Source organism: Saccoglossus kowalevskii, chromosome 18 (assembly GCF_978046115.1).
Source record: "Saccoglossus kowalevskii chromosome 18, keSacKowa6.1, whole genome shotgun sequence".
NCBI lineage: Eukaryota > Metazoa > Hemichordata > Enteropneusta > Harrimaniidae > Saccoglossus > Saccoglossus kowalevskii.
In genome coordinates, this window is record NC_140658.1 from 22581341 (window position 1) to 22593327 (window position 11987).

The window sequence follows — 11987 nt, forward strand, 5'->3', positions numbered from 1 at the left end:
GACATACACGTGTACCGCTCCCGTGTGTAAATCATGCAATGATTTTGGTCATTTTGGAAAAAAACGAGAACACGAAGTACGACCTTGTTAGCATGGAATGGCGTATTGAATCGCCGTTAAACTTACTAGTATGGTTTCTCATTAACATATTGAATCGGAGGCGAATCGACCTCGACCTTATTCCGCGAAAAATGCTCCAAAAGAGAAAACAAATCATGATAAAACCTGCTTATACCTAAAGACGAAGTGTGTATGCAACTGTAATATAAAATACAACACTATACATCTACAGCGTGTTTAAAATCCCAACATTTTAGTATAAGGTAGTTTATTGTATATTGTCTTTTAGGCCACAGGCCCATATGACTATACATAACAAAAAAACAAAAGAATACACAAGCACTGGAGAATGTACAGAAATTGTAAAATACATATATATATATATAACAAAATTATTATACCGATAGTAACGAAAACTCCCTTCTAAGGTTGAATGCTTTATGTAGAAATTTACCAAGATTACGTCCCAACATTTGAGCGTAACAGTTGACATTGTGAACACATATCGAATATAAGTTATACCAGGGCCGTAGCGACCAACCTGTTTTGGGATCGTAACGTCCATGCCAGCGCCGTAACGTCTTTTATTTACCAGGGCTTTATTGACCAGGGCCGAATCGTCTAGAAATCTAAAATCTTCTGAAAACAAGGCTTCCAAAACTAGCGACGTTTATTTCGACTTAGCATGGCACCACAACAGTATAAACTACCTACATTAACCTAGCGATATTATATCAAAATTGGACACACATTCAAATCAGCAGTACGGTCTCTAAATAGTTCCCCGACAAAGGGTTTAATTTTAAGACTTCGCCATAATAAGATGCGCAACGAGACGAAACTACCGTGAAAGTTTTGATTAAAAATCAATCGCAATAAAATTCTTGTACGAGCCAAATTTCTTTAACGGCATTCCCGGCAACTATTTGAACCCAATTACTGAAGTAATATATATAAAAAAACGAAACAGAACGTTCGTACCCAACAATGAAAGCAAAACTATGACGTCACCAAATCAGCTGGAAATCGAAACGCTGACATTTTCTGATATTCGGTTCACACCTTTTAACAATAGCGTATCCAGAGCATTTTGAGGGACTGGGCCATTACAAATTTTCTCCCACGATAACGAAATAATTCCCTGTCTTCAAAAAAGTAAATATCCATGCAATGCTAGTATACTCGCGATTGAGAAGTCCATGGAGGTAAAATAGAAAGGCTGACTGAAAAAAGTAGTAGTAATAACAGAGGCGGCGGTACGAAAATTTGCATGTAGGCGCGAGATCTGGGCATCACCCCTCGCGCCTTAGGGGTCCAAGGACATTTTTAAATCTAAACCATCTGAAACGCTATAACCTGCATTTTGAGTGGCAAATTTTGCTGACACAAAGGGTTTCAGTTTGATTTCAGAGGGGGGCGACCCCAAACATTTTTCGAGTGGGCGACCCCCCTGTTCCACCGCCATCGAATAATAATAACAATTAACATACTCGTAACACAGTGCTGCCAAATGACAATGAGTCACTGTATGACAGTCCCTCTAACCCTCTATAGAAGAACTGTGACTGTATCAAAAAGTGACTAGACCAACATACACGTGATAACAAATTATTATAGCACCATGACTTGCAGAATCTTTTATTCAACTACCCAACAGTATTTTGTGTATTTGTTTAGTGACTCAAATCTAACCTTTCAACTTACACAAATAGGACGTGGTTGACTAATATACTTATCACCTTGCAGTCTTGTTGTCGCAACTTGCTAACGTCCTACATTATTCCCAGGAAAAAAATAATAATGAAATTCGGTAATCCTCAGGGAAACATATCACTCTGACTAGTTACTAAAAAGTCCAGTTGTCTATACAAATTCATGTAATATATTTTGAACCATATTAACCCGGCAGTTCCAGGAGATATCTACGCTACATTTGTAATGACCGTAATCGGCATGGCAGCGACAACACCCGAACCCAGCCAAGAAATGGCGGCTAACGAAGCGATGAAACCAATAATCTTGCCAGTAGAGAGGATTCAAGCGATAGACGTGAGGGAAGAAGATGTATTTGTGGTAACTTATGCCAAATCAGGTAATGCATACTGTGATTTTAACAATATAACAAGGTCAAAACAGTCGAAGGGTCTACCTAGCACCATGGAACTTAGCTGCAGTTCTGTAGCTCGCTTGGTTTCGTTGTCGGTTATTTTGTTCGTCGTGGTGTTAACGCGAAATAATGAAAAATAATGAAAAAAAACGGCTGTTACGGCCCGACCTGATTTCAGGTCGGTAAAATATGGTAACTCGCATAGGATGGAACTGTAGCCCCCTGGTTTCGCGTTAACACCACGACGAACAAAATAACCGACAGCGAAACCAAGCGAGCTACAGAACTGCAGCTACATAGAACTATAGTTCCATGCTAGCACTGACAGTAAAATTGGGTCACTTCCTAATCGAGCTAAGCTTGGGGGTACCCCCATGAGCAAACCAATCGTTGCAGAGTGCGGTCAGATAGCGTACTGTATACGTGTACTGTATATAATGTACAGTTTTATATTACATACACATGTAACCCGGGCAACCTAAGATTTAGTTCACGCACATATACACAGTCACACACAACTGTAAAATACTATTTTTTCGTTTGGAATTAATTTTCGCTTAAGAAATTATTCAGACTGAACCAGTGAAAATTAAATGCAGCAAATATACCTTTTTTCAATATTTTACACTCAGTTCATCAAATATCAGTAAAAATAAATTCCATGCAAAACACCCAAAATGTTTTTTCAGCGAAAATCAAATCCAGCTAAAATAAAGTATTTTACAGTACCTGTATTCATATGTAGATTAGAGAATAGTGGTACATTCCTAAACTTATAGCATAGGCAGGAGAGAAAATATATTAACAAATATTTTGAAAATATATTAGCTAGATTTCAGGGTGGAATGGTCCTTTAAAATGTGTAGAAACATGCACAGTTCATTAAATACAGCCAAAAAAAATGTTTTTATTGTTTTTACACAATGTTGTTGAAGATCATTGAATATAACGGCCGTCATTCATGACCCCTGACCCCGTTGTTAAGACAGGGTCACGAATATAAACTTGGGTCATTTCAACGCTGAGGGGTCATCACCTGCGCGCAAACAGGATTTGAGTGTCAGTTCGGAGATAAATACGCAAAAATTCATGGTTAGAAGACTGTTGTAAAGATGTAAACAAAGACACGACATGACCTTCTGTCGCATGCGCAGGTGACAACAAAAAGTTGTTGAACTCCGACTTTGATGAATCATCATGATAGCTCTTTTGTTCTGTCGATTCGCATGCGGGACGTGATTTGTGTAGAAAGGGCATTGACAATGTACACTGATGAGAATCCACGATTTTGACTGCCGGGCCTGACCATTCGATGTAGTGGGTGTCGGCATTTGCAGACTTTTATACCACGAGAAACATATCCCTTTAGATAGATTATGACGTCATTGTTAAATATTCTGAGAAATGGCTTCCGTGACGTGAAAATGTAGGGTTCTGAAGTCGCTCGTCATTTACAATATGGACAATTTCTCAAAACAGTATTTTCTATTGGCCGACGACAACTGATTCAAATGATGCCGAGGGCGATGTCCCGGACACCAATTGACACTCGAATGGCGCCGGTATTTGGTGTATCTTTTGTTGAGGCTATATCATCAGTATATGTTACTGTAGTGTTTCTTTGGAAACAGGCTGGGCTATATACATACATGTATGTCACGTTAGGTTTTTTTCGATCATGTAAATTCAGTTATTTATTGCTCTTCTCCCTTGGCAGGTACACATTGGATGTCTGAAATCGTACAAACAATCCAGCACGATGGCAAAATGGATATGGATATATTTGAAAAAAGAGTCTTTATAGATCTAAAAGTGATCGAGGAAAATGATGATCCACGCTTAGTCGATGCGAAAAAAGCTGAAGGCGCATCTAATACGAAGTTAGAAGATATTAAATCGCCTCGTGTTTTAGTTAGTCACGTTAAACCTGAATATCTTCCAAAGCAACTGCACGAGAAGAAAAATAAGGTATAGTACACTGTGTTGATACAAACTCCTCCAAAAACTATACCTGGTTGAGTTCAAGTCTGCAATATCGTGCCGTGTGCAATATCACGTGATGATCCAATATGACGTGATATTGCTGTCGCTATCAATCGGCCATTTTGTTTTATCTTACTTTGTAGCTAGTTAGATTATAAGTATAACTAACAACAACTCCCCAATGTTCCGTAGTGCAATCTACTACTCAACTGGCTGTTTCAATTTAAGTTAAGTTAATATAGTAGACAAGGTCAATATCATTCCCCACCGCCAAATAATTCTTTCATTCTAACCATTTGTTGACATTAATTCTTCGCTTGGACCACACCTGCTTTATTGCTTTCCAACAACAACAACAACAACAACAACAACAGCACTGAAACATTTGGGCCAGCTGCTTTAAAGTTTGCTTTGGGAAACTATAGCCAGTAACAATATGGCTTGTCTCTCATAACTGTGGAAAACCACCAGCTGTGACCCTGTCGCTGATTGGCTGCTCGTTCTTTCATTCGCTTGTCCGGTGTATAAACATGAAAATAGTACCTAGAAAATAGAAACAAAGTAATCGCTGCAGGACAAATGATGATCGGCTAGGAAACGTATCATTACATTGACGTTATTATCCATCGAACATTGCATTGTAGAATAAGTGTGTTTTAAGTAACTGCAGTTTTAGAAAGACGCATTTTGTATCTACAAAAACGTGACAAGATATGTTTATTATTCCCATATGAATTATTTCTTATCTTTGTGATGTAATTTTGAAATCGTGAGCTTAAAAGTCAGGTGTATTTAGAAGTTCCGATAATGTAATTCCATTGTTGAGAATAAGACTATCGTTTTTCAATGGAAGTGATCTCATGGCAGGCTGACGATTTTAATGGCTAACAAATAAAATTCCACCGTCTTTCAAGAAACTTTATTTAGCAACCTTAAGAAGGTTTTCAAACCTTATTCAATTTATCCTTTTCACCACTAGACTTTCCCGCCTAAATTTTTATTCACCTTTTTCTTATATTCTTCAATATTTCTGGAAATGAACGCTAATTTTGGAGCTAGCAGACAAAATTTAAGTCAATTTTTATTTTATTCTAAAAAAATGGCTACTTTTGTCTCAATTTAATGAAGGAAAATGAAGACTATTAACAGGACTATTTTTTGAATTTGTGATGAAAGACTGATTTAAGTGAACATCTCCATATTATCAACCAGTAGTGGGCAATGGCAACGTTTACCACACTTTATCTGTATTGGCATTTCACGCTGAACGCCATGCCCGTAAACAATATGCACTATGATTATGTAATAACAACATTCTGTTCTTCATCATAGATAATATACGTGGCAAGAAATCCAAAGGATGTAGCCGTGTCTGGCTACAAAATGACATCTGCAATGAAGTCATTTATTGAAATGCCTCCATTTGAAGTTCTTGCAGAAAGATTTTTCGAATTTACGCCAGTTGGTGAGTGATTACGTAATGCATATCAGAGTAACAACGATAAACATTCGTAAAGTCTTATTGTGGTATCACAATATTTTGCTTTTTTCAGATGCTCACGGTGTCTGGTCTGAGAGTGTGATTCATTGGTGGAAACGACGCATGGACGATAATGTACTATTCATAAAATATGAAGACATGAAACGGGTGAATAATTTTGTTATCATAATTCAGTCGTACATGTATAAGCAGGTGGATGCATAATTTGCCTCACCTGACAGTAGTTATTTGTTGCTAAGCAAATCGATTTTATCCCAGTTGCCTGACATGTGAGAACACTGACTACTGGTTGCTCTTACGACTTCAAGATGCGGCGATGTTTGTCAAAACCACTCGTTTACTCGTGTTTTCACTCGACAGGACTTAAAAGGTGCAGTTAAGACCGTTGCTGCTTTCCTTGGAAAAGACTTATCTCCTGACGTCATTGATAAAATAACAGACCACTGTCAAATAGAGAATATGAAAAAAAGTGCGATTGCAAGAAAGGACTGGTTTTGTAAACATTATGATATGAAGGAATCACCCTTTGTACGAAAAGGTAAGACGTAAATTCAATTTCTGATTATTGTAATGAAGAAATGCAAACTACAAAATACTATGCTGAGAACTTTAAAGAGTAGGGAAATTTGTTGTTTAAAGAAGTGTCATATTGAATGAATATTGAAACTCGACAGCACTGTTTCGTAAGGTACAAGTACCTCACTCATCAGGAGCTTTATGTTTAAATCCAACTCTACATATACTTTGTATTGAGCACTTTTGTTTTGGAATAATCGACTGTCATATCTACACTATATATATATATATATATACACGTGGACAGAAAAATTAAGACACGACTACATGAGTAAAGTTGACTCTACAGTACTGTTACGTAAGGTACATGGAGTACATATATGTGGAGTATATATATATATATATATATATATATATATATATATATATATATATATATATATATATATATATATATATATATACATATATATATATATATATATATATATAATATACGCCTAACTCATCAGGAGTTAAGACTTAAGATGAGTGAGGTTATATATATATATTAACAACAACAATTGTACATTCAGTTACGGAGTTATGTGTCATATGTCTTACTCGTTTTTTTTCGGCAGGTAAAGTTGGTGGATGGAAAGACCATTTTACTGTTGCTTTAAATCAGACTTTCACCAAAAAATACGAAGAACTGATGCAGGGCACAGGTCTGACGTTCGACTTTGATTTAAAGAAGTAATTACTAGTACTAGTATTATGCAGAATGATGGACGTCTCACTAGAATGTAGAATACTAGTATCCAAAGTTTTTCAATGATAATGAATTTACTTTAAATTGATTAATAAATGGTTAGTTTTCCAAATAAATAAATGTGGTTTGTTCCGCTGCAAAACTGTAATACAATGGTTTGGGAACGACAGAAATAAAAATTCAAATTGCACAAACTATTTCATACTTTTTCATACTGGTTACTAATGTATAAATCAAATTTATAACTATATAACTATATAACTTCTCTTGGTTTATTGTCAATAAATGTGATAGACTCTTAGAATAATTGATAATTCAACACTTCAAAAGGAAAAACAATCAGTTTATCTTTAACACACTCTAATTCTACGCAAATATTGCCTAATAATTACCCTAACACTTAGTGTGTTTTCATAATTGCACTTTCAATAGTATTTCACACCACGGCGCAGGTGTCGTGTAACACTACGCCCGGTTGACGCGAGGTATGAATCGAAATGAATGATAAGGCTGTTACAGACGAGCGCTACAAACCCCTGTGTGGCACCCAAACGTCATTCCACGTCCCGTATATGGTATTGGGTACGCTGAAAGTCGAGCTTGAAGGCGTAGATACGGTGGTAAATAAATACATTGAATAAAGCGCCCTCTTACGTTTTCTTTATGAATTGCGTGTTATCAGTTTACACCACCCTCTTTATCATATTGGGTAGCGAACAAGAATGTGAAATGTGATTGTGAGAACAGTGTAAAATACAAATTGATTAATAAACCCCTTTTTCAACTCGTTAGCTGAGCTTACGCAGAGCTTGCTATATGACTGATTGTACACCATCGTTCGTCCGTCCGTCCGGCGTCGATTTTCAAAAAAGGCCATTTGAAATCTCGGCATGGAAGTACTAGTATTCTGAATGCTTTCATTACGAATGCTTTTTGACGAATATTTGTGGTTTCCTAATTTCTTTTGAAAACCGCTATTCAGATTTATATTTAACTTTGTGTGTATGTCATTACTGGATTATCCCGATACTGCTTTGTCGTTTCATTCGATCGTTTGTCAACATTCAACAAGTTTGGATTGTATTCGCAAATTGCTAGGTGTACTACTGCCTGATCTTGCTGTATTCATGTAATAAATATAAATTAAATAAATAAATTGTGTAGAACAGAATGTTCTTCCGTTATTTTTAATATATTTGTGTGTTTGTTATTTTACTTATCTTACACGCGTATTCAAAGTCAATAATGTAATACATGGAATGACACATTTTAAAAGAAAATTATAAATATAAGGACAAGGTCATATATATTTCAATTGTTTTCGAGTCACAATTACTATATTTCCTCCGATAAAACGATTACCTGAGTTCTGTTTTAAAATACAATCCCACTTGATTAAAAACAACTTATTTGATGCGCATGTGCCCCGTCGTTCATATATCAATTGGCATTGTATTTAGAACGGATCGTGACCTCGGGCTGAAGATCGCACAAAGACACGACGAAACGCCGACGCCAAGTTTTGTGTCGAGCGATTCTAATCAATACCGTTCAAGTACAAATTGGGATCAATAACGCCTGAAAGGTTGTCATGGAATTTATGAATACTCGTATCGATCGTGTAATTGCCATCGTTTTCAGCTCTCAGTCTTTGTCCGGTGATCGGAATGACTGTGCGTCAATGAGCTGCAGTGACGTCACGTGTTGTTCTCCCGGTGTCCAATCAATAGTTCTTTTTGTTTAATTGGGCGACATCTTAAGTGTGTTCTAGCATTAACTCCCGCTCGTCTAAGAAAAGTTTACGTGCCTTTACAAAGTTTGTGCTCAGTGTGGTTGCTGCGCAGAAAGTATTGCTATACTAACACGATACCTAAGCCGCTGGTGATGAAATGGCAACTATTTTGCAGCCAAAAAAATCCACCTGGAAATGTATGTACACAACTACCAGTGACGCTTTAAACAAAATGAAGTATTAATTAAATGTTTCGTTATCTCATGCCGATGTAGAAATAGAATTATAATTTACGGATCACTGTAAATTTTGTGCAAGAATTATTATTACGTGAAATCGTGTACACATATGCCTCTACTAAACTACCCAACACATTATGACCAAAGTACTCAAAATACTGCGCCACCAAGACGGTTTGAATCACACTTGCCACTGTAAAACAGTTTGCAGGAAGTGGGTGAATAGAAAAATAGAACGCATTCAAGAGTCTATGCTACGACGCTGTTACGGTTGTTCGCGGATATTACGACCTATTCAATATGGTGGAAATTTTATCACAATATCTTGTTTTAAAAGTGCTACCTAATTATAGAAATGGATATATGCCATAGCTTTTGGAGTGCTTTATCTAGTATCAAATTTGGCTTTTCCTGTGACAAAATGCCGAAAATATACGTTTTTGGAAGAATTTCCATAGGAATTCATGGAAAATAAATAGTATTCCCAATAATCTCCAAATAATTCGCGACAATCAGAAATGCCTATCTTATAACAACATACCATTTTTTTTACAATATATACGACACCCAGCGATACTGGTATGATGAATTCTTTTCCCCGTAGGAACCAATGTTTTAAATGGCTCAAACTTTGCCGTTTTCATTGTTTTAGCCATTTACTACGCGAAAAGTAGTTTTGTGACCATATGTTTTATTATTTATCAATTACGAAAAAAACAAAAGTTGTCAAATTGGCATATATCGACCTGTCAGTTGTGAATGCCAAATCGGAACCCTTTGACCAGGGATTGCGTTAGCATTGTCGTGCTGGGAGACCGAATAAGAAAATTAACTGGAAATAGCAATATATTCTTAGTACCAATTTACCTATCATTGAGGGTCGGGGAAGCAGAATATCGTAAACCCATGTCCTAGACAGTGTTCAATTACTATACTCATATGTGCTGTGGCTAAGCCCCCCCCCCCCCCCCACACACACACACACAAAAAACTTTGCAGGTCGCCTTTAAAAAAAACTCCGGTTATCGACACTAGGTTGCCTCCAGAAAAAAGAGAGATGCGTGAACAATGCGAGATAATTCAGTGTACGTTGACGGCGTTGTTATCACGACTGTATAATATTTTCACGGGTCAACGATCGCGAATAAAGTACCGCTAGACATCAAACCACTTTATCGCCCAGGTGTCTCGTTATTGTAAACGGCATACTCGGTGAGATCATCTAACACATACTCACGACATCCGATGACTAATGTTCACACACAACAGCACCGATTGCATATCTGTATTACTTTTACTGATAACTGTGTAGTATTATGGAGTTAATTGTTAGCAAACTCGTTCGTGCGCGATCAGGCTCATATCGCATGCTATGATGTACATGGCTCGATTGCCAGGGGCAGCGATTACTATCTGATCACAAATTAAAATATTATTTAAAGGGCGATGGTCATCGTGCCGCGTCGTGTTCGATGTGGGACTCATAGCGACGTATACAACGCGTGTAAAAACATTGTTTGTTTACATAAAATTCGAGCACGCGCTGGGCGACGACCACCGCCCTTTAAGTATCCTTTGAAATTGATCTTTTTTAAAAACTTTGCCTGCACAGTTACTGTATTTAATCGAAGTCGCATTTTTGGTATAAAATACATATTGAAATTATACAAATTTTGTGTTTACTTAATTTCAATGAGCACGTGAATTTTTTTCATGGATTTGTTGTATTATATTACATACAGCGATTCCCTGAATGCAATCAAGTGAGTATAATAATAACCGCGATGACGTAATACAAATTAGTGCACTTCCTGTTAAATGTCACGATATTAAATGTTGTACGTGTGTGCGTGCTTGTTTCGAGTTCCACAAAGCTGTACATTTCAGTTGTAACTATGGCATGTAACTTGAATGAGGCATTTTAGTCGCAGGAGACGTGCCACTTGAACTCGTATATCGGACACGATTTAGGCACACTTCTAAACTGTATTTGTACGAGATTTCTAGTCGAAGTTGTACAAAGTTGATTGTTTGGAAATTAGCTAAGTTAACCAGGATAAATAAAATATTACATTACACTGATGGACGATTTTTGTTGACATTGGTAAAATTGTACTTTGTGGGCAAACACGTGGCTGGGCCGGGATCAGCTAAGATACGTTTCGCGAGTCAGTCTGTTAGGAGATGAATAAACCAAGACTACGATACTCTTTGAAATTACGTGGAAACTGAACAAATCGCGATTGTGTAGATAGATATGTCTACCTGGGACCTGGGTTGACGTACCAACCGTATTGCAGCCTACTCGCCTGTATCCGGTAGTTAGTCTGAGGTTGTGCATTGTAGCGTGCAGGTGTACAGTCAGGCAACAGTGCATTCTCAGTCGAATTGAAAACAATGATGTGTCCATCCCTATTATAGTATTAATAATAGAGTATTCTATTTCAGGACGAAAACTACCACTCGGCAGGCCCGTAGTTTGGGGAGGTTCGGGGGGTTCGGTCGAACCCCCTAAATTTTGGAAGTGAATAGATTTATTATCGTAGATTAGAACATAATAAACAAACAGTATTAATTAAAATAATTATCATCATTTGGGTAACTATCAGATTCAGCAGCTGATGTTAATATTAAAACAATATTGAAACAATAATGTAACGGTAGTCATTCTCTGAATGATGTGGTGGTCCTGAATAGGGCCGTTTGTCTTGCGCGAGTGTTCGCTCAGTTAGTAAAGTGTCACGGTGGGGATCGAACGGGATTGACACAGCACGACACTGTACTTTCCTAGTTTGGTTCATTGGTTTTGTATTTTTAAATCATGGCATATATACTGTTTTGTTGCAAGTGTATCAGCCAAATGTAGTCAACTTATTGTATTAGTACGTGTAGCCTGTGTTATTGGACAATAGTGTATAGCTACGTACGGATTCAACAGATCATTAAAAAAATGCCGAAGATTTATCATCACGAGTTGTATAGGTCGAAGAGCTCCTTGCAGCCAACAGTTTACCCCACTGTGTTGCTTCAGCACTGAAACTATGCGACGAATCATATTTTTCACACGTTTTTTGTTTTGATGTCTTAGAAAATTTACT

The 11987-nt window shown here is 37.1% G+C and overlaps 1 protein-coding gene across 1 annotated transcript; it reads left to right on the plus strand.

Annotated features, from left to right (window-relative positions):
- The first annotated feature begins 1839 nt into the window (after positions 1-1839).
- On the plus strand, positions 1840-7115 carry LOC100375253 (sulfotransferase 1E1-like). The gene is made up of 6 exons (XM_002741972.4): positions 1840-2152; positions 3885-4135; positions 5483-5615; positions 5704-5798; positions 6012-6189; positions 6788-7115. The coding sequence occupies exons 1-6, from the start codon at positions 1999-2001 to the stop codon at positions 6904-6906; spliced, it is 930 nt and encodes a 309-aa protein (XP_002742018.2). The 5' UTR covers positions 1840-1998; the 3' UTR covers positions 6907-7115.
- The last annotated feature ends 4872 nt before the right edge of the window (positions 7116-11987 follow it).

Coding starts and splice junctions, on each gene's coding strand:
- LOC100375253 (XM_002741972.4), top strand. CDS start 1,999: ATGACCGTAATCGGCATGGCAGCGACAACACCCGAACCCAGCCAAGAA. Junction 4,136..5,482: donor TGCACGAGAAGAAAAATAAG/GTATAGTACACT, acceptor TCTTCATCATAG/ATAATATACGTGGCAAGAAA. Junction 6,190..6,787: donor ATCACCCTTTGTACGAAAAG/GTAAGACGTAAA, acceptor TTTTTTCGGCAG/GTAAAGTTGGTGGATGGAAA.